General features: G+C 40.4%; 1 protein-coding gene and 1 long non-coding RNA gene across 7 annotated transcripts in view; one reads left to right on the top strand and one right to left on the bottom strand.

Annotated features, from left to right (window-relative positions):
- NPSR1 (neuropeptide S receptor 1) overlaps window positions 1–6,242 on the bottom strand; it is a 223,488-nt gene extending 217,246 nt beyond the window's left edge. For 3 of the 6 annotated variants that reach the window (XM_033193520.1, XM_033193522.1, XM_033193521.1), the window contains exon 1: window positions 5,900–6,242. In XM_033193520.1, coding sequence (XP_033049411.1) covers window positions 5,900–6,046 — 147 coding nt within the window. In that variant the 5' untranslated portion in view covers window positions 6,047–6,242. The remainder of the gene's footprint in view (window positions 1–5,899) is intronic. The other 3 variants (XM_033193524.1, XM_033193523.1, XM_033193519.1) reach the window with 3 other exon arrangements.
- Window positions 1–27,416, top strand: part of LOC117073029 — a 164,327-nt gene that overhangs the window by 61,154 nt on the left and 75,757 nt on the right. The window lies entirely within an intron of this gene.

Here is a 27,416-nt window from a genome sequence, read left to right as displayed (position 1 = left end):
CCTCAGAGTGCACTCTTTTTTTTTTTCTTTCTTTCTTTTTTTTTTTTTTGAGACGGAGTCTCGCTCTGTCGCCCGGGCTTGGAGTGCAGTGGCCGGATCTCAGCTCACTGCAAGCTCCGCCTCCCGGGTTCACGCCATTCTCCTGCCTCAGCCTCCCGAGTAGCTGGGACTACAGGCGCCCGCCACCTCGCCCGGCTAGTTTTTTGTATTTTTAGTAGAGATGGGGTTTCACCGTGTTAGCCAGGATGGTCTCGATCTCCTGACCTCGTGATCCGCCCGTCTCGGCCTCCCAAAGTGCTGGGATTACAGGCTTGAGCCACCGCGCCCAGCCCAGAGTGCACTCTTTACTCCATCAATGCCGACAGAGAGAAACAAGTCAGCACTGGGCTTTCAAAATACCTCATCAAGGATATCTTAAACAGCTGGAAGAGAAAGGGGTTTTTCTTTTGCAAGAGGGTGTGACTTTTGAGCATTCAGAACAGAGAGCCTGGAATAATAATTTTGGAGGAACACTGTGTCGTCAATTTCCCCATGACAGGGGGGTCGCCCAACGCGACGGAAGGATTTGATGGCGCAGTAGTGGTGTCAGATGCCAGGGGAGATGTGAGGCAACTGAGACAATGACGAAAGGGTATTGGATTGTCCCCCTCCAAGGGTTAGCAGGAAAAAGGGGAGGAAGAGAGAACATTTGCTACATTTGAGGAGCACAGGATTGGAAGGGTGCTGAGGTCCACTTACTGTGTAGGGACCAGGGAACGACAGTCTCCCAGACCTTCCTATCTATCAAGAGGTGGAAGTTGTACAGTGTAGGTGGCTATGTGGGATGAGAGAGGGCCAGAGACACTCCATTGTGTTTTCTGCAACCCAAAGTTGGGAGCAGTCAAACTTTCTATTCCTAGGAAGGAGGCAGAAATTATAGCCGGGATTGAGAGACAGGGATTCAAGCACCCTGTACCAGGAGATAATGTGGCCAAGGGACATTACCCCAGAAAGCAGTGTGGGCCTCACACAGGTCACATGGAACCCAGATGAAAGTCCAGAATGAGGATGACCACATCTGAGGGACAGACAGGTCTTGTTTCAACTGATGCCAACTTGCTCAGATCCCTCACTGGATCAGACTCTCTTCACCGTCCATCCCTTACCACCCCCGCCCCCGCCCAACCCCCCCCCCCCCCACACACACAGAGAGAGAGAGAGAGAGAGAGAGAGAGAGAGAGAGAGAGAGAGAGAGAGAGAGAGAGAAGTGCACTACAGAAGCACTGCCCCTGGAGTTAGATGCCTTCCCGAAGCCAGAAAATGTAAAAACTCTTCCTGGGCTGAAAAGCTCTGCAATGACTGGGTTTATTCTGAATTAGCTAAGATTATGCTTCCTGCCATCAGATGTATTAGTAACACAAAGAGAAATTTAGCTGAGGAAGATTTCCTTTTCAAATAGTAGCCTCTATAGTTTGGAAATTGCGTGCCATCCTTAGCCTGTCTCATTTGCGTGAAGTGAAATTGGACACACTGCATGGTAGAATTTACCCAGGGTCAGGGATTAGAAAGCGGAGTGCTAGATCTGGGTAGCAGAACTGGCTGGAAGGAATAATATATTTAATAATGATTTAACTGAGCAAAACTAGTAGTAGTTCCCTTAGGAGCAGCCACAGTATTCAACTGTAGAAACTCAGATTGAACATACTGAGCGAGACTAATTAGAAAAGAATAAAAAATGCATGATGTAAATGCAAGACCTCTGGTTACAAATTGCAGGAGATACACATTTAGGGGTTGGAACATGAGGGATTCTGGATTCCAGGAAGGACATCACTGCCACTGTCCTAGGACCAGGGCAGGAAGGGAGAACAGCAAGCCCTGGAAAGTTGTGAGCCGTTGAGATGACAGTCACAGGTGAAAATGCCAGTACTTGATAGGTAGAAGGTCTTAGAAATGAGTTATCAACCGAAATGTAGTGAAAACAAGCATGGTCTACTTAAGCTTCTTAATTTGAGCTCCCTTGCAAAAGCATAGTGTGCGATAATTGGGACATGCGTTGAGGTGAAATTTGCTTTTGTTATATTAATGGAGGAAGAGTGTGTTAAGAAAATTAACAGTAAGGCAGTGTGGCAGGGAGGGTGTACAAACAAAGGGAACAAACCATGTCCAATCACCCTCAAGCACTTAGAAGCAACCATTTACATGTAAACAATAGACTAATCGCATATCACTTGTAACTATCCACTGAAGGAGGTGCAATAAAAGATTGTTGTTAGGTGATATTTAGCAGTCTTAGTTCATGTTTCTCCACTCACCTATGAGTAATAAAACTAAGTTTCATTTACATTATTTGATAATTTAGGTAATTCACTAATTGAGACAGGTCTCCCTCCCAGTTACTTTTAATTAGGTTTCTCATTAAGTATCAGAGATTCAGGAAACATTGCTGGTGAATTCACCAGCAAAATTAAGGGCTTTCTGTGTGAAGAGTTTTGTATTTGTTTTGCATTTGGACAGCTTTATATTCAGATACCTCATTTATTTTCTGATGAGCTAGTTCCCATTTCCCCTTGAAAACTTCTGGTAGATTCTTGAAGCGCATATAATTCCTTAATGCCAAGAACTAGGTCTTGAAGAGGTGAGCTGGATGTGATCTTAAAAGTACACAAAACTGGAAACTGTGAAGGGACCCAGCATGTGAGCTGAGAATCCTGAACCCAAGACCATGTAGGGTTAGTTACACAAGGCTCATGGTAGAAGATGGGATGGGTGAACCCACCCCAGACTTCCCTGCTCATTTCCAAGAGCCTCACATGCTTAGGAAGGTGGAGCAGGTTAGAGTGGTAGGAGCAGAAGCTAGAATTCAAGGGTGGAGGTCGGGGGAAGGAACAGACTCTAAGCCTGTGAAGTAAGTGCCAGTAAGATCTAGACGGGGTGTTTTGTCTCCTCTCAAAAGAGCTTTGGGGTTCAGAGGATAAGAACTAGAATGTTCTTAGTTTCCCAGAAACGAAGTCAGAAGCCCAGGTAAGTGGACTGAGCAAGACAGCTGAGACTAGGTAAGGCTGCCATGCGGTAGAGATGGATTCCCCAGGGCTGGACCAGGTACTTGATACCAGCTCATGGTGCCTCAGCTAATTCCATACCCCACCCACTGGAATCTAGAACCGATCTTGGTCTCTTTGGCTTAGAAATGGATTAGAGACAAGCTGAACATGTTTGCAGAAAGGGACCTGGGTGAGTATAGAGATCAGGCAGGGTAGGGGCTGATTTGCAGAAAGGGATCTGGGTGAGTATAGAGACCAGGCAGGGTAGGGGCTGATGGGTGGAAACTTGGTTAATGAGAGCCCCCACCCACCTCTGTCACAGGGAATACATGCTTTCTGTTGCTTATTTGACAAAATGTTGATAATTGGAAGAAAAAAAAACATATCACAATTTGTTTATGCAGTCAATGTTTATTGAGTATGACCAGCATAATGGTAGGTCCTGGGAGAAAATATTAAACAAATATAAAGCATTCCTTTTACTCAAGGAGCTTGAGGACTGTAACACATTCACCCAACACATATGGAAACAGCAGTTGAAGACAGAGCTGCATTAAGTGGCAAGAAGAGAGGTACAGTCCATAACACTAATGAAGCTCAGGGAGGGATGAGTCAAGGAGGGCTTCATGGAGGAAGCCACCCAAGCTGAGCTTTATAGAGTGGGTAAAATGGTGATAAACAGATGAAGATGGAAGGCAGGTCTGGATGGAAAGAGACACCATGGATTGTGAGAATTAAATGAGATACTTCACAGAGGTCACTTGCTAAGTGAGTCTTGCTATGACTCTTGGCACCAAGAATACCCAAAGTAAATGAGATGTATGGTTGTCGCTGTTATTTCTGTGACGTTTACTGCTGTTGCTGTTTTTACTTTTATGCTATTTTTTACTGCTTTTGATAAAGGCAATGGGGATTAAAGGGATACATTTGGGAGACAGTAAAGGGGGCATGGTTTCGAATTTCTTCCCTAGTATGTCAGATAAAATGAATCGCAGTGAACAAAGGCTGGCATCAAAACTATTTCTGTATCAACAATGTATTAAAATTGCTTGTGCTCAAAGGGGATCATAGAAAAAAAAAGTTACACTAAGAAATGTAAGCTAAGTTCTCACAAATACCACCACTGATCACTGTGTAACTAAAAATCACAGGGTTTTAGTCAATACACGTATCTCTCTAATGAATCTGAGCATTCTAAGCTCCTGGCCAGACACAATTCCTCTCTTTCTGCTTTTCTCCTTGTCCAGTGGTCCAGCCGTTTTGCTGCGAACCTATCAATAGGAATCAGCTAGAGATGCTGTGATTCTCTTTAGCGTCTGGCGATGATGTTGCTAGGATAGAGAGGACAAACACTCATAGACAGCAAAGTGGGATTTGTTTCTTCGCCTATTCCAAATATCCCTGTAGGTGCTGTATTCAACAAATGGCAAATGAGATTTCAGCTGAGATTGATTCTTGCCTGAGTCTCAGAATAACCACCTTATTGCTGATTATTATTCCCTTTGCAGTGGAGGACCTCTCTTCATTCTGCTTGCTGTCATATTCCGAGAATATCAAAGAGGCTGCACAGGCAGCAATACTAAGTGAAGTCCTGTGCTTCCTGGGTGCACAAAGCCTGCCAAGACAGACTCTCTGGGTCTGCAGGCTGATTTCGTAAAGGGGATTATTCAGTCAACAAACTCTAATTTTACTTTCCCTGCTACATCGTGGAGCTGTGCAGCTGGGCTGTGTATGTGCATCCATTAGGACGTGATTTGGAGGGACAGGGTTTCGCTGAAGCCAGTGGAGGAGCGGTTTGATCAGGCTCTGCTTTGCTGCATGGTCATTAGGGCCCTGGAAGTTTAAGTCTGAGTCCTGGGACAGCACCCTGCTGAAAGTTTTATTCTGAATACTAGCTAAAGAAATGAACTTCCAGCAGGGAGGTGGATGTTACAGTAATGTTACCTCATTGTGTAAAAAACAAATCATTTCAAGAACATACAGAGGATTAACAACAACAGCAAAACCCAACAAAGCAACAACTAGAATCTTTGTGAAGTATTTTTTCCTTTGGTGGAAAGGACCAGTTTGAGACCTGTGAATGACTGCAATGACTAAACCTATTGTTAGGCAGGGTGTGAAATAACCTGACAAGCCAGCATTCTGAGGCAAGAAACAGGAAACTGTTGTTGTCTCAAACGTGTGGTTCGTTTCTGTCCACAAGACCTTGTTGCGGAATAAGAAACAATACGGTATTCGCTTAATGAAGATCCTTCCTTAGTGTGGCACTTGGATACTTTGAAGGTGAAACTCACCAAACTCTTTGTCTTTCATTTGTTCTAGGAGGGAATTTGTTACAAATGGTGGCATCATCAACTACCCTCAAAGAAATCTATTTCTCAGTGTGTTTAATGAAAAGAATCATCAAAGAAAGTGTCGTCCTTCCTGCCTTATTCAATGTTGTTTCTCATCACATCAGTCACTGTCGTGGGGATTGTGAGCTTTCCACACCTCTGGTGTTGCCAGCAAAAAACTCATAGCTGTAGTCTCCACCAGAAATAGACATTTCAAATACTGCTATAGGATTAATTAAAAGTGCTTTCACCTTAGGAAAAGGCGAAAGTAAAAATCATCCACTCATAAATGTTACTCATGATTCACTCATTTCCAGCAGCATCAGAAAGAAAAACGCCACCTATATTCCTAAGAAACTACAATCTAGGTCTCTGCACACTAAAGCTTGTTGCTTTAGCACTTCAGACTTTCAAAAATCCTTTTTAGTAAAGAAAATAAACACTCATTCACAATACTGGCTATGATTCTTTCATTGACACTCTTAAGTTCCACCAGTCTCATTATTATAAGTCAGTGTTCACAGTCGCAGGCAGGAAACTTACCTTAAAGGAGTAGTAGAAGGAGCCCCATTCCTTTCCTTCCACCACTTCAGTAAAAGTCACTGTTTCAGTGCAAGCCACTGGGGAAGAATCCAGCATCTGCCCGGTCCCATTGGAATCGAAGCTGCCCTCTGTGAAGTTGGCTGGCATGGCTCAGGCGGGGTTGAGCCTCGCGGTCCCTGCTCCTGCAGCTGAGTGAGGGAGTCCAGCTCGCCTCCTGAGAGCTGGGCAGCAGCTGCAGCTCTGCTGAACAGAGGCACAGAGCCCTCCCTGAGCCCACCTCACTGAAGAGCTCTGCCTGATGACAGGGAGGATCTATGTGCTGCTCTCTCCCTTGGCAATTACCACCAGCACAGCACAACCCTCATCACCCCAGAGTCCCACCCAGGGCCAGGGAACCACCCCAAGAGCAAGGGGGAGCTCCCCATAGCCATCAACATGGCTCCCTGGATGGGACCCCTGTTCTGTTGTGCTTTTCCTTACTTCCACAGTGGACCCCCACTTCTGCTCCAGCTTCAACAATACAGGAATTTGGACGAATCCGTAGGTACATGAATTCAGGTCATGTTTCCACTTCTGAAATCAAATTATAATTATGCATTTGTTTCAGCTGAGGTTGCTTTCTGACTTAAAGCCTCACCTTGCCATCTACTCTGTCATGTGCTCTTATTTCTGTAAGTGTAGGCAATAGTAAGTACATTTGTGTTTCACACCCATAGTTCTATCTAGGTGTTCACAAGGCAGTTCTCAGAAAAATATGAGGTCTGTGTTTGTCAATAAGCCACAACACCTTGTGATATGACTGGGAGCAGCCTGGTGAAGATTCTTAGTGCCTTCAGTGTATTCACCTCAGTTTCTACCTAGGACCAATACTCGGGGCAAGGGTAGAAAGGAGGTAATGCAGCATCCTGGGCACCATAGACAGGGCTAGGCAAGAATATTAAGAGCTGCTCCTGTTTCACAAAAAACCCACAAAGTACTTTACATGTTCTTTCATTCAGTTTCCCAAACAACCTTGTGAGATAGGGAAGGACGGTAGCTTTATGTTCTCCTTTATGCCAGCAGAGAGTGGCTCCAATAGGTGGCATGACTTGCCCAAGATCCCGCAGCTGCTGATGTCAATGAGCCACTTTTACATCTACAGAACTTCCTAGACAGTGGTGCTTTTACTGTAACAGATTGGTTTGCATCAAATCTCAAATATCTATGGGGCATGAAGGTAACATGAATGAGGGTAGCAGGCTGGGTATAAAACAATAGGAACTAAGCTGCTTATATGGAAACCAAGCATGATACCTGATTCCTCACGCTGAAAATACTCTGTGAACCAAACAGGTCCAGCCACTGGTTTATGACACCGGGAATAAGAGGTAGCGGCTTTAGTGGCCACCACTAAAGAACATGGCCCCCATGAGATCTCCTAGGAAAGCTTGATTATAAACCATCCAGCCCCAAGGAGGGCACAGTGCTCTCAATGAGAAGCCATTAAGTCTGTAATGAAGGGCAGCAAACAGAAGTGAGTTGCCCTTCACAGCAGAAAACTGGATAAGCTGTGAGCTCTTAAGGAAAGGGTCAAAACAGGACAACAAGTCAACAGCAAAACAAGCGCAGCATATTCCAACTAACAAATAAGCATGAAAATAGGCTCGACCATATGAACAGTTAAGGAAAATAACTCAAAACAGTAAGAATTTTTACTTATTAGCATAGTGAAAGCTAGTGTATGGCTATCCCCAAGTGTTGACAAGATTGAAGGGAAATGGGTGTACATCTTTACTTCTGGTGTGAGTTAGTGGACATGGTAATTTTGAAGAGCAATTCATCAGTATTTAGTAAAACTGGAATTACATACCCTCTAATGTATTGTTCCATTTCTAGATGCTAATAATTTTTCATCTGTATCTGAGTTACTTACATGTGCTCAATTCACAGAAATTCTTTGCACTACAAACTTAAAATGTATGAACTTTTCTGTAGGTATGCTTTACTTCAAGAAAATGTTTGTAAGACAAAAATCTGTGAGGAACTCCTGGGAGAAGGTAGAAGCTGGTTAGGTCACAGTGTGGTAGGAGCAGAGGGAGAGAAAATGGCAAATGCCATGGACAGAGAATAGGTGGGGCGAGAGCTTTCTGGTTGTTTTCTTTTCTCTCATTTATGATCCAGGTAGATCATTGTTTAACCTGTGGCCACCCAACAGAAACATTTATGTATCTGTACAAGCAGACATGCAAAACGATGACTTTGCAACTTATTAAAGAAACATATCAGAAGCAACCTAAATATTCATGATGTCAAAATCAATGAATCATCCCAAACTGGAAACCACCCAAATGTTCATCAACTGGATGAATAAATTTTCATGTAGTCACACAATGAAATACTATATAGCAATGAGAAAATGATCTGCAGCCAAAATTAATATAAATGGAACTTACAAACATAATATTAAGCAAAATAATAAATATGCTTATTTTCTTTCCTTTTTTTTTTGAGATGGAGTCTCACTCCGTCGCGCAGGGTGGAGTGCAGTGGCGCGATCTCAGCTCTCTGCAAGCTCTGCTTCCCAGGTTCACGCCATTCTCCTGCCTCAGCCTACTGGGTAGCTGGGACTCTGTTTTTTTTTTTTGTATTTTTAGTAGAGACGGGGTTTCACCGTGTTAGCCAGGATGGTCTCCGTCTCCTGACCTCATGATACACCCACCTCGGCCTCCCAATGTGCTGGGATTACAGGTGTGAGCCACCATGCCCGGCCCTTTCATTTTACGAAGTATAACTATGCTTGTATGTAACACAATGGAATACTGTACAGCAGTTAAAAGAAAGTTGCGGACAAGAAGACAAACTAACATGGTATAAAGATTAACTGTTTGTTTTAGCTTGACTGGGCCATGGAGTGCCCAAATAGTTAAACATTATTCTGGGTGTGTCTGTGAGGGTGGCTCTGGATGACATTAGCATTTGAATTGGCAGACTGAGTAAAGCAGATTGCCCTCCCTAATGTGAATGGCTGTCATCCATTCAATTAAAGGCCCGAATAAAATAAATAGGCTAATTCTGTGAAAAAGGGGCAACTCCTCCTGCCTGAATACTATGAGCTGGGACATTGTTTTTTTTCTGGCTTTTGGACTTGAACTGAAACATCCGTTCTTTTTGAGTGAGTCTCAAGCCTGCCATCTTTCAGACTGGAATTATACCATCGGCTCTCCTGGTTCTCAGGCCTTCATACTCAGACTGGAACTACACATCAGCTCTCCTGGGTCCCCAGCTTGCTGCTTAAAGATCTTGGGACTTCTTAATCTGTATTAATTGTGTGAAGGATTATTTCATATTGTATTCCTTATAATACATTTCTCTCTCTCTTTCGCTCTCTCCACCCTCCCTACACACACACACACACACACACACACACACACTCACACCTCCTATTGGTTCTGTTTCTGTTTCTCTGGAGAACTGTAACTAATACACATTCTCACCTGAACTCATTTGTAGAAATTCCATAAGAATGAGAGAGGTGTTGATGAAATGCAGGAGTTAAAGAAAAACCAGAAGACATTCGCTTGAATGGCTTAAATGATAAAGATGGAAAATACTACATGTTGGTGAGGATGTGGAGGAAAAACTAGCATACCCTACTGTAGTGATGCAAACTGGTACAAGCCCCTTTGGAAAAGTGCTCAGTAGTATCATCTACTGCCGAACATATGCATGCTCTATGACCTAGCAGTTTCACTGCTAGGAAAATAGCCAACACAAATGAGCCTTTAGATATAAGATAAATGTGATTACCTTTTGACATATTTCTTTTTTTTTTTTTTTGAGACAGAGTCTCACCCTGTTGTCCAGGCTGGAGTGCAGTGGCCGGATCTCAGCTCACTGCAATCTCCGCCTCCCGGGTTTACGCCATTCTCCTGCCTCAGCTTCCCGAGTAGCTGGGACTACAGGCACCCACCACCGCGCCCGGCCTCCTTTTGACATATTTCTAAAAGCAGTTCCATGGTTCCTGACTTTTCTTCTAATATGATACATATGCCTAGAAAATTTTCTCCCATGTATCACTGAGATTTGATGAATTCTCTATAATGTGTAGGGAAGTAAGCAGGCCGGGCGCGGTGGCTCAAGCCTGTAATCCCAGCACTTTGGGAGGCCGAGACGGGCGGATCATGAGGTCAGGAGATGGAGACCATCCTGGCTAACACAGTGAAACCCCGTCTCTACTAAAAATACAAAAAAACTAGCCGGGCGAGGTGGCGGGCGCCTGTAGTCCCAGCTACTCGGGAGGCTGAGGCAGGAGAATGGCATAAACCCGGGAGGCGGAGCTTGCAGTGAGCTGAGATCTGGCCACTGCACTCCAGTCCGGGCGACAGAGCGAGACTCCACCTCAAAAAAAAAAAAAAAAAAAAGTCACCAGCCCAGAAGTCTTTGGGGAGGTGGATCTCCTTGTTCCTCCTGTGTCCTTGTTCAGTGCCTTGTGGTCATTAAACTTTCTCTGCTGCAAACCTTGTTCATGTAATTGATTTGTTACTGCACAGCAGGCATAAGAGCCTGTTGGTCCTACAACACATGCAGGAAAATGAATCCCTACCCTAGGAGGAGAGCAGTTCTAGGTTCCTGGTTCTGGTTTGTATGTTTGCTGCCTGTCCAGCAGTTTTCATTCTGAGGCTACTTTCCAAATTGTCTGGTCCTGCCTGGTCTTCAGCCCTGAGGGATGCTTCCGGCACTCCTGGGATGCACAGGAAGCCCAACATCCTTGGTGTGTTTCACTTTTTCAAGACCCAGTTTTAGCCATGGGGCACGCACAATTTCAGAGGAGCAGAGAAAAGAAGGAAGCTTTCCAACTTCTTTATCTTTGGGCCATCTCTCTTTCTCGGCAACAGGAGGTCATAGTCAACATCCTTTCTGGAGACTATCAAGCACCACATTTGGATCACATTTCAATAATTAAATATAGCCTTACTTAAAAATGTCCAACATGAGCCTGAAAGCAGAATGTCTGGGACAAGAAGGGTGTATAGATTACAAAACTCCAAATCCATCCCTTAGATTTTCTCTGTCCTTGGGTTGGCTCAGTAATTCATTCTGCCTTTCTGACCTCAGAAAGGTGGGCCTGTCAGTTTAATTCTTGTACCTGAGAATGCAATGGATCTAAGACTGGGGCATCATAGTAAGACTGAACCAAAGCTTGGAGATTTCAAAAGAGAAATTTGCACAAACTGCTATGAAACTACTTTACCAGGTATAGTCTACTCTTGATGCTGCTGGGGCACATTCAGGCTATGGGGCTTTGGAAAAGAGGTGGTGTCTGGTGAGTTTCACCTTTAATAAAATCTTCCTTTGTCTTTGGTATCTGTCTAGTTCTCCTCTACTCAGACTCTCTACCTCTTCCTGTTGTATTCAGTCCAGCATTTGGTTTGGAAGAAGGTATCGCACATTGTCCAGTGGTCGTCAGTGAAACAATTCCTCCAACACCATTTTGGTCACTCTCCAATCTCTAGTAGCTATTGAGACATGCCCAGTGTCTTCCCTGTAAGTAGAATGGAGCTCTGAAAGTCTTAGCTGAAACAAACGTTCACTAAGACCAGTGTCCAATGTCAGGGATCACATGAGTTGAATTTGAGGAGTTTCCCCAAATCCCAGGGCATAGATAATTACATGGAATGGACAATCAATGAGGATGTGTTGGCCATGGTTCACTGTGGGCCATGGACAGATGCCAGTAAAAGGACAGCTGGGAATTGACTTGGCTTTCACAAGGCCTCTGCCATTAGCTCACAAATGACCCACCCTACAGTGACCATCTTCCTCTAAAGCCTACCCCCCGCCAAAGATTCAGCTCTTTGGGCTTGACAAGGGGAGAACTTGGGCTACAAGTAATAGGAGTTTATAAATGCTGACGGAAAGTATACGCAAATTTTTATTTGAAAGATTATCTTGACATATTTTGATCATTGTATATTTTGTTGGTTTTGTTTTGAAACCTATTTGTATTCTTCACCTTCCTCTCTCAGCCTCTCCCCCTGCTGTGCCTTTATTTTTCTTGTTTTCTTTTTCTTTCTTTCTTTCTTTTTTTTTTTTTTAAACAAATGGTGTTGTAGAAACTGAATATCCAGTCTCTTCCTTTTCTAGATGAAGGTCACCTTTCCCAGGTTACTGATTCCCTTCTTTTCTACTAGGAGAACCTTTGCCTCAGTCTCCTATCGGCCGTGTACTACTGGGAGATACTTGGTAAGAACATTTTTAAGTTTTGACCTTTCTAGTATGAAAAGCTTTGCCCATGAGACAGGCATTTTAGTTTTAGCAGTGATGGAGTGTTCTGAAAGAGAATGCTCAAGGTTCTGTGGATCCCCCCAGCTTCCTGCTTTATACATTCATTATGGGAGCCCTGGCCACAGTTTTTATATCCTTGAACTAATACATCATTTTCCCGTAATGCTGAAAGAGGAGAGTTCGTAAGCTTTGGAATAAAAGTTATAGGCAAAATATTTAAACTTGTTCTTTATATATGTATTTTTAATGGTTATTGGTGTCCATCTCAGTAGGGATTGACACTCTGCCTCATTGCAGGGAAAGTCCAAAAGTTTCTGTTAGTGCTATGCAAATGAGAAAGTTATGGAGCTTGCAGATATTTCCTGACCATCCACAGTGATGCATTTGTTAGCTGACATTTTGTTAGTTGGCATTTTCATGTATGAACTGTGACCTGGGCTGTCAAAATGATCTGGATTGAAAGTTGGCTCTGCTATGTCCTGTCTGTGAGCCCCTGGATTATTTACTTAACAGTTCTAAGCCTCTTTCTTCTCATCTGTTAACTGAGAGACTATGGTGCATACATCATGAAGGTGTTGGAAATCAAATGAGATCTAATTGTCTTCCTTCTTGTCTTCTGCTTAATCATTACTATTTTTTAAAATGTGAACAATTTTTCCTTGGCTCTTTCTTTAGTCTCTAAATTCCTGGACGGAGACACTGCACCTTTTCTCCTTGTATCCTCTGACAAGGTTGAACTTTACCAGAACCCTGGGATCTCGGAAAATAGAAAAGGCTAATAAATGCCCCCATTGCTTTGTGTTCCAGAAAGTTCTTCGTGCAGCTAACAATTATTCCCCATGTGACTTAAATCAGACTCACCAATGCTCCCTTGCGGGCCATTGATATGGTTCAAATGTTTTGTGCCCTTCAAATTTCACGTTGAAATGTGACCTCTAATGTTGGAGGTGGGGCCTGGTGGGAGGTGTTTTGGTCATGGGGTGGATGTCTGGTGAATGGCTTGGTGCTGTTCTTGCAGCAATGAGTGAGATCTTGCTTTGAGTTCAGGTGAGATCTGGTTGTTTAAAGAGCCTGGCACCTCCTCCTCTCTCTCTTGCTCCCTTTCTTGCCATGTGGTGTGCCTGCTCCCCCTTTGCCTTCTGTCATGATTGTAAGCCTCCCAAGGCCCTCACCAGAAGCAAATGCTGGCACTATGCTTCTTGTACAGCCTGCAGAACTGTGAACCAAATGAACCTCTTTTCTTTTTAAATTACCCAATTTCACATATATTTTTGTAGCAACACAGAGTAAATAGCCATAAACACCTATAACAAGATCAGATGCAGACCCTCTAAATTCCCTTTGTGTGTCTCATAAATGATATTAGCTAAGCTGTTTTGTCTCCACTGATCAATCAGAAAAACATGCAGGCTAAACCAACTTTGGTTAAGATTCTGTGCTTCTCCTGGGCTGAACTCTGTCCCGCCCTCAGCCTCAGCCAGCACACAGCCCCTCCTTCACAGCCTCTCCCTGGAGTAGGCTGCAGAGTTCAGGGTAAAATATTCCCTCATCTACTGACAGATCGTGTCACTCCTGTCATGGTACTTCTCCACACCTGGTTCTTTCTAGCCTTATCTGTTCTTTCCTATGAAAGAGAATCTCTTTTTTCCTAACCCTTGAGATGCTTGCAGATCTCATGATAGGAATGTTCTTCACACTACAACGGCCCCTTTCTCCTTACTGCAATGGTCCAGTCTCCCTCTTGCATTAATCTTTTTGAATAAAGTCTCTTTATTTTATTTTAAGACATAATCTTGCTCTGTTGCTAGATTGGAGTGCGCTGGCACGATCTTGGTTTATTGCAACCCCCACCTCCCAGGTTCAAGGAATTCTCTTGTCTCAGCCTCCCCAGTAGCTGGGACTACAGGCCCACACCACCACGCCCAGCTAATTTTTGTATTTTTAGTAGAGACTGGGTTTCATCATGTTGGCCAGGATGGTCTCGATCTCTTGACCTCATGACCCGCCCACCTTGGCCTCCCAAAGTGCTGAGATTACAGGTGTGAGCCACCGCGCCCAGCCCGAATAAAGTCTCTTCTTACCTAAGTGCCAGATTGTTTTTGGACATTCTCAGAGTGTTTGAAAATGCATGCTGTATTGAATTAAAACACGTTATTGGCTCAAAATTCAATCATAGAAACTGTATTAAGCAATTAATATATGAGGAATAAGTTGTATCAGATGCTGCCAGATCTTCCCTGACACGTGCAAATTCATGGTTTGGCTGGGTAGAATAGATACAAATGCTCCCGGTTAAATAACAAAAGAAGAGTAAAATAACACAAACACAGCAGGTGATAAAGGCAGTGTGATTAATCTTTAACTGAGTAGTAAAGAGAATTACTCTTTTGAGTTCGGAGGAAGCAGAGCTCACAGTTTTGAGGTTTAAATTTGGGCTTGGGTGTTTTTAGTAACTTTGGAGGAAGAACACAGCTTTTATTTTCCCACCTGAGTGCAGAATGGTAAGTGTGGATTGTAGAGCAAAGGAAATTAACTTCCACCAGTTGGATTTTGATCCTCTGACATCAGAGTGTGTCACAGCCTGCAGAGATTAAATTTCTCAGGATTAGGTGCAAACAGACACTCACTCCCATGACTTTGCTTCCAAAAATATGAGCTGAAAATTAAGCTTGAAATAGCCATGGTGTTGCACCCACTATTTAATTCAGATATACCACTGATGCTGCATTTGGATGTGTACTCTGTAAAAAACCATGTAAAAGGCCGGGTGCAGTGGCTCATGCCTGCAATCCCAGCACTTTGGGAGGCTGAGGTGGGTGGATCACAAGGTGAGGAGTTCAAGACCAGCCTGACCAATATGGTGAAACCCCCATCTCTACTAAAAATACAAAAATTAGCCAAGCGTTGTGGCACATGCCTGTAGTCCCAGCTACTCAGGAGGCTGAGGCAGGAGAATCACTTGAACCTGGGAAGTGGAGGTTGCAGTGAGCCAAGATCGTGCCATTACACTCCAGCCTGAGTGACAGAGTGAGACTTCATCTCAACAAACAAACAAACAAACAAACAAAAACAACAACAACAGAAACCACTGTGTAAAAGTGGATTGGTTGGAGGAGCTGTAATTACTCAGATAGGAGCAGGAAAGAACATGGGAGAAGGTAAAGGGGGAACTCCATCTCACCACTGTGCTGGGTGCATGAAAGATGTCACATCATTTAATTCCCAGAATATTTCTTTAAAGTGGGTGCATGTTTCCCCATAGTGAAGGTGCAGAGAGCTCTTGGTAAGGAATAACTCTTCAAGTAGAGAAATAAGATAAGAAATAATCATTGACTTTCCACACCAGTTGACTTTTCATAGTACCTTAGTTTTGGCTTGGAATTCTGATCTGGTGGTGAGTGTTCTAAATCATTAGTATAAAATAATGGTATCCTCAGCATAGCATTAAACAGAAAATTGCTTTGAAAGCTGAGAAATTATTGGGATCCTGCAGAAAAGACAAATGCGGTATACTGTATTTGGTAATTGCTTGCTCTCATGGGTACGAGAGGTTTACCTGTTACAATGATTAAGAGATATAGTCCCTAAAGAAATGGAATGCAATGTTTTACTTAAAGGAGGACACTAGAATAAATATGATTTCACAGTCCATGCTTTTAGGGTTGTATTTTTCCAATTATAGCTCCAAACTGTGCTTCCTTTAAATAAATGCCTGAAGATGCAAAGACACAACTTGTATTAACTGCTAATGTATTCCTCAGTGCCCAAGTGTGATTCTTCTATTCAGCTCTGCATTCTTCTTTTTATTCCACTTATTGTAGATTTTTGTATCAAGAAATATATTTTAGTGTCTCTCTGTTCTGCTGCATGAAATGTGTTGTGATTTATTCAATCATCCCTATAATAAAGATTAAAGTTTCTTCTGAGTTTTCAGAAACAGCACTAAACAAACGTTCTTGAGCTCTTGTCTGATTATTTCCTCAAAATATTTTCTTGCAGTACAAATGATATTACTACTTCTTCATCATTTCCTTCTTTTTCTTTCTTAATTTTGCTGTCTTTAAAAAATCTGAACCCTTGGGTTAAATGCTTAACATTTATTTTCATTCATTCGTATTTATAATTGAAGTGTTTAGGCAACGAATTTTCCTCTGAATCTGCTTTTAGCTGTGACCTGGAGAGTCTGATATGTGGTATTCTCATTTTCATTATTTCCTACAACGAATACAATGTGTGTCTGATTCTTCTGAGACCAAAGAATGACTTGGAAGTGACTTCCAAATGTTTATATATTTTTTTCAGTTTAATTTCAAGTTTTGTCTCTTTCTTGAATTATATTTTGAAGGCAAGCTCTATTTTTTGAAATATTTTAAAACATATATATATATATATTCTGTTTTTGAAAAAATACCTGGAATTTTATTTATAACTTCGCAATTGCGTGTGCGCGCGCACACACACACAATTTTTAGAAGCGTTTTATTATGTACTCTTAGTTCTACTGAAGTGTCTAGAATCTCATTTCTTTACCTTTTAGCTTTTGTCTACCTAATTTGTCAAAGGCACAGAAAGATTTGTTTATGTTTTCCATTATTATTGGGACCCTGTGTTTCTCTTTATACTTCCTCTAGGTCTACACTGTACATTTTGATGCTGTATTGTTGTCATAAAAAGATTCATGACACACATGATTATGCTGAATTATGTCAACCATCAAGTAAAAATACTCTCACATATAATTTTTTCACCTTGGATTCTGATTTGTTCTAAACTATTATTATGAGCTGGTATCAGTTAATAATTACTTTTTAGTCCAAGTAACAGAGACCTTAAAAAAAGAGCAATTTAAACAAAACAGAATGTTTGCTGGTCTTTTCTTCAAGTAAGATAGAGTCAAGGTATTGTGGTAAAGACACAATGTAAATAACATGTTCACCTTTCGTTGGGCCTAAAAACTACAGTTGGTAAGTTGCAGAACCAAAACTTTCAGTCATAGAAGTTGCCATCATTCTTAGCAAACTGTCACAAGAACAGAAAACCAAACACCGCATGTTCCCACTCATAGGTGGGAACTGAACAATGAGATCACTTGGACTCGGGAAGGGGAACATCACACATCGGGGCCTATCATGGCGGGGGAGGGGGGAGGGATTGCATTGGGAAGTTATACCTGATATAAATGATGAATTGATGGGTGCTGACGAGTTGATGGGTGCAGCACACCAACATGGCACAAGTATACATATGTAACAAACCTGCACGTTATGCACGTGTACCCTAGAACTTAAAGTATAATAATAATAAAAAAAAAAAGAAGTTGCCAAAGCTTTTGTTCTTAACCCTTTCATTACACTAAATCTGCAGAGCCATTATAGTGTTCATCATAAAGAAACAGATTAGTTTTAAAAAAAGTGGTTGTACCAAGAAATCCTGCATTTCAAGGATAAACAAGTTTTACATGCATTCAGTAAAAGTGAGGCACTAATAAAGAAATACTATATCAATTTAGTATTTATTTTTAAAAGTAAATAAAAAAAGTAAATTATTTTATAAGTAAATAAAAAAACAGTGTTCTGAATTTTTTCTTTACAACATTATATGCCAGAAAATAATTTTTACAGTCAAGTTTGAATTCATGTAGGAAAGCCATGGGGAATTAGTGGTAACCTGAGGTGAAGTTGGTTCCAGGATATCATCAGTGACCCAGGCTCATCGTATCTTCTTTCTCTGTTTTCCTTGATGAAGGGCTTCCATCTTTAAGGTCACCACACAGTTGTAAGACACACATTTCAGCTTCATCGTGTTTGCATTCCCGCCAATGGAAGAAGGAAAGGGAAAAGACGAAAGGGAGCTCAGCTCTTTTTAAAGAAATTTTCCTGAAAGCCCTCCCAATAACTTCCAGTTCTATTTCATTGGCCAGAACTTAGTCACATAGCTTCTCCTATTTGCAAGAGAGGCTGAGAATATGGTCATACTCTATAAAATCGGCATTCTTTAAGTCAATCAGATAAGCAGACCAATCCCTTGGTATGCATGGAGGATTTGTCATAAGACTCTTGTGGATGCCAAATCCAAGATGCTCAAGTCGCTTATAAAAAAAAGGTGTAGTATTTGCATATAACCTATGCATATTCTTACATATACTTAAAATCATCTCTAATTATAATTCCCAATATAATGTAAATGCTAGGTAAATTGCTGTTATACTGTATTTTAAAATTTGTATTATTTTTTAGTTTCTTTTGCATATCTTTCCTGATTCTTTTATTCTCTATATCCTGTAATCATTGGTTTTTGGTGTCTCTTGTAAATATATTTTACTTAATTTTTTGTTTAATATGAGGCTATCTTTCTTTTAATGAGAGAGTGATTTAACCATTTATATTTAGTGTTAAACATCCTGTGTTTGATCTCTTTATATAATTCCTGATTCTTACCTCTGTTTTCTGTCTTTAACTGCCATTTAAAATATTTTCTTTAGTTTTTGTGTTACCTTTGCATTTTTTCTTTATGTTATCTTTTTAAGGTTTTCTTTAATTCTATTTTCTCCTGTAACATGAACGATAATACAACTTTTTTGCTCTATTAATGTATATTTATATAATTTAAAAATTTGACTAAATCTCAGACTGCTAGTTTATCAACAATGGGAATAAGACATTATTTATTGGATTCCCTTGTGAAAATGGGAAAAACAGCTCATGTGCCTTTCTTCCCATTCTGCTCCCCCAGCCTCTTCTCAAACCAGTGGAATTTTTGATGCAGGATTGAAGTTAGATATGGTGCACATTGTCTTCCAAGAAATATCACATGTATACTTTGTCTAGACATGATATTTACCAGATCAACTTTTATAAAATTTGATATTAAAGTGGATTCATTGCCCACTATAAGTACTTCTGTATCTTACTTATGTGTTTGTGAAGTCTAAATTTTGATTTCTACCTAAATTAGCTGGACAATGTCTTTAAGTAGTTGCTTGGCTTCTAGATTCTTAACTACTTGTATAATTTGAGAGCTTGCATTAATTCTGACTTGACTTTGTAGATATTGTTTTCTGGCATTTAATATTGTAAAGAAGAAATCCAGGGTACTATTTTTCATTTACTTACTAAATTAATTAATATCTTTTTCCTTTTTAAGTGACTTACTTTTATTGAATGCATGTGGAGTTGTTTATCTTTGAAATGTAGAATTTCTTGGTATAATCACTTATTTTTTTACAAGTTTTGTCGCTTTGTGATGAACACTTTAGCTCTGCAGATTTAGTATAATAAAATGTTTAAGAACAAAGGCTTTGGAGATTTCTCTAAGTTTTGGTTCTGCAATTTACCATCTGTAGTTCTTAGACTCAAAGTAGGGTGATCATGTCATTTATTGTCCAAAATCATAATTTTAAGAATCAAATGGGTACTTTAGGTAGTTTACATGCAGTAAACCAGAATCGTCCTAAGCAAACTGGAGATATCTAGTCACCTTAGCTCTAGGGATCCTTTGTAAAATGGAAATTATAGTGTGTGCTTCCTAGGGTTGTTGTGATGGTTGAAGGAGCTGATGTGTGCTCAGTGCAGTTGTGGTACATCATTGCCTGATATTTATTCTTGCTAATGATAATATTAGTTATGTTTAGAATTCTCTTCTGCTAAAAGGACATTTTAAATAATATCTTTAATATTTTTGTTATGCTGATTCTCCTCTGCACCCCAAGAACACTAATTATCGCTACTCTGTTCCTCATTTTATGTCATCTGTATCTATCTATCATCTGCTTTCTGATCACCTTAATCTCTTTCTCCTTTTTCTCTGAATTGTCTGTGATGTCTTTAATCTTAGTCTGATCAACACTAGATTTGGGTCTCTAGTCTCTTGTTCATTCTTTTTAATACCAGTTACAATTATGCAACAGCACTATAAATTACTCGAATTATTTCTTTAGTACTACCGTCTTCCTTTTAATCTTTTTATTCTAGCATCAGTCTTTTATCTCTAGTTAGACCTCAGTTTCTATACTTGTACAATGGAACATAACATCAAACCTACAGGATCGTTTATAGGACTAAATGATATAAAGCACTTAGAATAATGCCTGGAATATAGTCAATGCTCAATATATTTTAGCTAATATTATTATTTTAGAGTTTGTTTTTTAAAAAAATCCTGCAGCTTGAACTTTTTTCATATTTTTGAAGTAATTTTTCCAAAGTAATAAGATTTATTTTTGCATGTTATATCTATTTAAATTTTTACATTATTTTTGCAGAATTTTGAAGTCAATTGTACATGTTTTTATAAATAGCTTTATTGTGAAACAATGTATATACCATAAAATTCACCCATTTTAAGTACACAACTTAATTAACTTCGAGTAAATTTAGGGAGTTGTGCAACCATCACCACATTCCAATTTTAGAACATTTCTCTCACGCAAATAGTGTCTCTTTCAGGCCCATTTGTAGTCATTCCTTATATCCACTCCAGTCCCAGGCAACCAGTAATCAGCTTTTCATCTCTGTAGATTTATCTTTTCTAGACATTTTGTAGAAATTAAATCACAAAATATGTGGACTTTGTGTTGGATTTCTTTTGTGCAGCGTAATTTTCTGAAGTTCATGCATAGTGTGGCCTATATCAGTACTGTATTACTCTTCATTGCTGAAAATTATTCCATTTTGTGGCTAGATCACATTTTGTTTATCCTTTTAAGACATTTGAGTTGCTTCCACTTTTGGGGTTTTATGAATAATAAACATTCACATCCAAGTCTTTGTGTGGACATCTTTCATTTTCATCTCTCTTGGAGAGATTACTAGGAGTAGCATTGCTGATTTGCATGGTAACTTTGTGTTGAATTTTTAAGAAATTGCCAAACTGCTTTCCAAAGTGGCCACGCCATTTTCCATTCCCACCAGCAATGTATAAATGAGGGTTTCAGTTTTTCCACATGATTGACATCACTTTTATTGTCTGTTTTTTTGATTCTAGCCATTTCAGTGATGAGTAAGTGTTATTTCATGTGGTTTTGATATGCATTTCCTAATAGCCAATAATGTTGAGCATCTCTTCAGGTGCTTATTAGTTATTTGTATATCTTCTTTGATAAAAATATCTATTAAAATCTTCTGTCCATTTAAAAATTGAGTTGTCTTTTTATTGAGTTTAAGACTTCTTGATTACATCTGAATTTCAAATGTGCTGTTCTCATTTCTCTTTTTACACATCTTATAAGGGAATCAGGTCGATACAGTCTTTCTATTGCCATATGTTGGTGTGGTGGGTATTTTCTTCCTGAAAAGAGCAGATTTATATGTGCATTGTCACCTAGACCGAAGATTGTAGGAAAGGAGAAGGAATGGGCAATCAGATCTCTGGGACTTTTCTTCGTGCACATTTTCTCATATTTTAAACTACTTAATCTGACACCAAATCATGAAAGCATACAATAGAAGAAGTAACCTTACTGTTACGATTGCTTTCTTAAATGCAGGATGAATCTGCCTCATTCATGAGCATTTGAATTAGAAACAGTCATTTTCAATTTTGGCTAGATATTGAATCACCTGGGAAGCCTTATAAACCACCAAAACCTGTGCTCGCCTCCCAGTTTAGCTGTAACTAGTCTGCGTTACAGCTTGGGCAATGGGGAGTTTGCAACATTCTTCGATTGTAACGTGCAGCCAAGGTTGAGAAGCACTGGACTCCACAAAGGAAGAGCACCTACAGGTTTTATCTGTGTTGAGGATGTCCCTACGTGTTTAGTTGGCAAGTAAATTGGTCCTTGTCTCTATTGTATGACTGCCTGGCCATAGGCCCTCGGGTTCATAATGTGTGTATGGGCATGGAGTCAGAGGCAGAAGGCACTGCAATTAAGAAACTGCTTGCTCAGTGAAAAGTGATGAATAAGGATACTTGCTTTCCCATCCAGCGAAACCACTCCTCAAACATTTCCTACATACAGTTGGAAAAGGGACAAAGTGTTGCCCTCTTACCTACAGCTCATCCTTTACTTTCTTTCTGTAACACTGTATCAGTGGTTCTCAAACTCGCAATGTTTTAGAATTATCTGGGGAGTAAATAAAGAATAGAGGCTTAGGTTCATCAACTAGACAAGAGCCTGGGCTTCTGTATTTTAACAAGTTCCCTAGGTGATTCTGATATATACCACAACTTTGAAAATCACTGCACTAAGATATTTTCTTGGGAACTTTAATTAGTAAGAGTCTTAGGTGATTTCTGTGCTGTTTTCATGCATAGTTGGATGTGACTAAAACACAATTATATCCAGTAAAAATTTCTTGAGCTATCTTTTTACTTTACTTGACAACGTATTTATTGGACCATATGAGAAGGTGATCAAATTGCTGCCCTGATTCGTAACAAGCAAGGTGGCAAAGTCAACTACTGGAGAGTGTGGGGGTTCTGAGGAAGTCTGAGATGTCTGAGGAAGTCTGAGATGTTCCCATTCCCTGGTTATGGGAAAATCAGAGATGGGAAACTATCATGACCCCTGACTTCAGATGGGATCATGTCAGGCACAGCTGGGCAATTGCAGTTCCAGAGTAAAGGTCTTTCAAGGTTCTCAGTTCATGTCAATGATTTCAATTTCCACGTTTATGTCATTCTCAAATAGAAAAGCTTTTCAGCCAATTATTTTCTCTTATCTGAACTGCTAACCCTTTTTTCTTCTTCCTTCTCTCATATGTGACAAAATTTTATCAGAATCAGAACATCATGCTCTTGTATTGTCACACTAAACTATGTTTTAAATTATATTGCTGCCAAGAATCTTAGAAATATCCATATTAAGGTACATTTGCTGAAAGCAAAATTAACAAATCCAGTCTCTTGTCACTTAGAGAAGGTTCATTGCTCTAAACCGAATGCATGCTGATTGATTATATGTCAGCTAAAAAGGAGGTTCCTTCTAACTTAGTAGAGCAACTGGGCCTGTCCAAGAATGGGTTTTTATTCACCATTGCAAGAGAGTGCATCGGCCGTTTGATCTATAGAATGCATCTGAGAGAGAAAACAGAAATTAGTACTCTGAAGGAAGGTGACAAGAAATGTACAATCCCTGACCATAGCAATTCCAAAGAATTACAGAGTTTCTGTAAAATTAGTGAACTGGCACTCAAAATGTCCCTTAGCAACATATTCATTGAACTCTGTGAGATGAAGATGAAACTGCTGCCCCAATTTGGCGAAGTCAGCTATTGCTGGGATGTGGACTATCTGGAGACATTTGAGGTGACTGTTAGTGTAAAATCAGAGAAGGGGGTAATAGCAAGTTAGAATTATGTCTTACCCAAGGCATAAGGAGTCTATGAGAGCAGTAGATTCCTGCTCTTTATGTATTAGGTTCCCTTCTGATTAACCATTTTGCAGGAAATCAGAGCTATTTTGCTAATTTCAAAGACCCTCTCCCCGGGCAAATGACGTGGTTGATGTATCATCGCAGAGATTCAGAAGGCAAAATACCAATGTCCATGTGTATCTAATTGGGGTTGGAGTAGAAGAAAAGCATCTGAAATAGTCCTTAAGGACTCCTTACTGCCCTCTGCACTTTCTTGCTCTGCTTATTCAGTAGCTCTTCCTGTCTCAGACCTATACCATTATACCTCAGACCTTTCTCTTGCTTTATTGGGCTTACTCCTGCTTGACCTGGCTCCTCCAACTTCCCATTTATTTCCTAACCTTGCACTCTCTCTGTCTTGGTTTTTGACGTATAAATTAGGTTTGGGAAAACTTCCTACACCTTCTTTGTTGGGATGTTTTCTGGAGTAATGACTCCAGGCGAGACCACAGTTAATCATGAATTCACATTGAAACAGAAGCTGGGTCAATAAGACTGGAACTACTCGGGAAGTTTTTCTCCTTTATTCTCTATCAACTCAATGCCAAATATACTCCACAATGGATCTGACCCCTCTTCCTGAAGGTGGTGGTCTGCAGCTATCCGTACAGTCTTGGGGCCCTAGAGATAGCATAGAAAAAACACAGTTTCATGACAGATGGGTAAAGAAGTTTGCCCACAACTTGAGGTAGAGCCTATATGAGTATGACAAGGAGACTGCGGGTCATGACTGGGATTGAAGGAGGCATCTTCATGCTTTTCATCTTACCTAGGACAGAAATTGAGAACCCATACTAAAACATCACAGCCACCTTCTTTAATTTCATTTGAGACATGAATGGAACCGTTTTTCATAGGTACACAAACATGCACATAAAAATCCAAACAGCAAAAATAAATAACAATGTTCAAATATCAAGGGCTTTAAATGAAAGTGTTTTGACTTGATATAATTCTTAAGGAGTGACTTTCAAACACTGCTTTTAGATACTGCAATTTCCCTTGCTTTTTATGGAAATGAAAATAGCTCTTAGAAGAGGCACCCAGGCTTCTCAAAAATAGTGACACAACTTATTCATTTCATCCACACACTTTAAGACTAAAGTAATTGGCTGGAGGTTTCAAGCAGGATGTTCCTGAGGCTTCTCCAAAGTTTTTCCCAGATGCCCTACCCCTTTTCATCCTACTTTTTTTTTTTTGAGAACAGAATAGGGCCCTAAAAAATAAGATGATAAACTAGAGCAGATACTAAAAAGTTGTTGTTATGTCTTATCCCTTTAAATGTACTATACATTTCTTGGGAGCCAGGAATGTGACTTTACCTCTCTATATCTCCCAAGTCACCTAAGTAAGTGATTCTGCCGTAGAGGCCTTCAATTAGCATTAATAGAATATGTCATGATGTCATAAGTAACACCTCCATCCCCCAGCCTACCTGCTATCTACATCTGTTCAATTAATGAGTTCTGCCAATGCTCCTTTTTAACAGTTTTTAAACTATTTCTCTGCATCTCCACCATGAAAATTACACTTCAGGCCACCATCATTTCTCACCTTAATTATTAAAACAGTCTAACACAGCCTCCTTGCTCATCACTCTTGGTTTTAAGTTTTATATCCTTTATCTTAGCCTCATATAGCCCTGTCATATTTCTGCCATTGGGTAACAGAGGCTGTCCTATCTTCTTTTGTATTTTCTGGGCTTCAGGATGAGGTTGGTACACTTTTGATACAGAGTGAACATCTATTTAACAAGTATCAGTGGAGCCACCGCTAGCTGTTTACGTGATTACAGCTGGGTGCTTGAGAGTTTACTGTTTAGTGGTTGGTCCTTTATCATCCACAGGGGCCACTGGGTACAGTCAATGCTCAAATTAATTAGAATGACTAAGAGATGAAGCCACTGTGTTAAACCTTAGCATAAACACATTGTTCTTAAAACCAGAAAATGGTAAAATTTATAGCATGAAATAACAGAAGAAGGGAGAAAAAAAATCTCTTCTTTTTATGATATTTATTACATTTCCTCTATGGGTTAACAGGGTTAAGTGCTTTATATATGTGATCTCTTATAAAATCTTCAGAAAACTATGCTAGGTAGATATTAGCCTTACCGTTTCACATATGAGGAAACTGAGGAAAGAGTAATATACCCAGTCAGCTATGGAACTGTGTAGTCTGATTCCACACCCACAGTCCTTCTAATATTATGCAGTTGCCTGTGTGGCTGTTCCAGACTCTTCTGTTGTGTATGACTTGTAATTTAAACATTCTCTTTATGGGCCTTTCAGAACTTTAAAGGGCATAAAAATTCACCTACGGTGAGTCAAGAAGCCTATCTGTCAACAATAAGACATTACTCAAGACAGATAGATACCCCTGGAACTGGTATCAGAAGCAAATCAAGTGGAGTGATGTGGCTTCCTTTGAAAAGGACCATTATTGAGCATGGAAGTGCTGTGTGGTGAGAGCTATAAAGGCTGGTCAAGTCATATACAAATAAAAATCAGATATGACAGTAACAGAACAGGAAGCCCTGTTTCCTCTTTTGCACAGTTGCTGTTTGTTCAGAGAGATGAGTCCTAACGTATTATAATCCAGGGTTGTCACATTGTCTGAAGCAACTCTAAATTTTACATTATCAACTTGGATGCATGAAACAAAACTTTCGTTACAAGATAAATTAACATAGCTCTTTTGTTCTATAGTGGGACAAAACCCGAAAAACTCTTAACTTCCTGTTTCAGGGTAATTTATTTTAAAATTCAGTCTGCCTGAATGATTCTCTTTCTACTTATTTTTCTTCCATTTATCTGACATAATCACTTTCTGAGCCTCTACTATGAGGATGTGAATTCCTGATGCATTCCGGCTCTTAATTCTCAGCTGTCCTTTGAACTCCTTGGGGGAAGCTTGGGAGCTTTTCGAAGTCTCTTCGAAGACCTGAGATGAGTCGGTTTTGCTATGCTGTGCCCCTATTCTGAACCCATTGCTGTCTACACATGTCGCTGCAAGGCATTCTTGAAGGCCATCTCCTCTCTGAGTTCTAGGCAGGAAGTGTGGGGCAAGTCCTTTCTACATTCAGATCCCCAAGCCTATTTTATACACCCCATCAGTGGGTCAAACCTGCAGGAAGAGAAAGCCAGGAAGCAGAGGCCAGCATTAGCATCTACTGTCTTCCTCTCCATTCCCAATCCTCTCTAGAAAATGTTCTGATTTTCTCTGTGTACAGGGAGGAAACAACTCTCAAACAGATTTCTCCTTGTCCTGCCTCACTGTATAAATTGTTGGCTTCAAGGCCATCAGAAATTTTCTCAAGAATCTGGCTCTAATAATTAAAATCTAAGTCTTTTAAACTTGTGTTTTTGCTTCTATAGCTTTACAAAAATATCATTCAGAGATTCAATAATTTTCTTGTTCTAGGTGTTGTCTACATTGCAAAAATGGCAGAGCATATAGGCAGTTATTCCTGCATCTCATTTGTTGGTGTATTGGTTTTAGGATACACTGGATAGCAAGGAGCAGAAGACTTAACTCACAGTAGATGAAACCACAAAACCATGTATTGTTTATCCCACAAAGAACTGACGCTGGGTAGTATCAGGGTGGGTTTGGTAGCTCAACAAGTCCCCAGGACACCCAGACTCCTTTCATCCTCCTCTATGCTATTTTTATCATGTTGCCAGTATCTTCCTTCATGATCACAAGATGGCTGCCAGATCCCTAATCATCATATCTTCAATGCCAGGCCAAATCAGATAGCAAGGATGGTAATGGGTTTTAAAAAAGGCGGGGAGGAGGCTGGGCGCAATGGCTCATGCCCATAATCCCAGCAGTTTGGGAGGCCAAGATGGGCGGATCACTTGAAGTTAGGAGGAGTTCGAGACCAGCCTGGCCAACATG

This window comes from Trachypithecus francoisi, unplaced genomic scaffold (assembly GCF_009764315.1).
Source record: "Trachypithecus francoisi isolate TF-2019V2 unplaced genomic scaffold, Tfra_2.0 Lachesis_group4, whole genome shotgun sequence".
Lineage (NCBI taxonomy): Eukaryota > Metazoa > Chordata > Mammalia > Primates > Cercopithecidae > Trachypithecus > Trachypithecus francoisi.
Note: the sequence above shows the minus strand (reverse complement) of the source record. Positions and strands in the feature narration are given on the sequence as shown.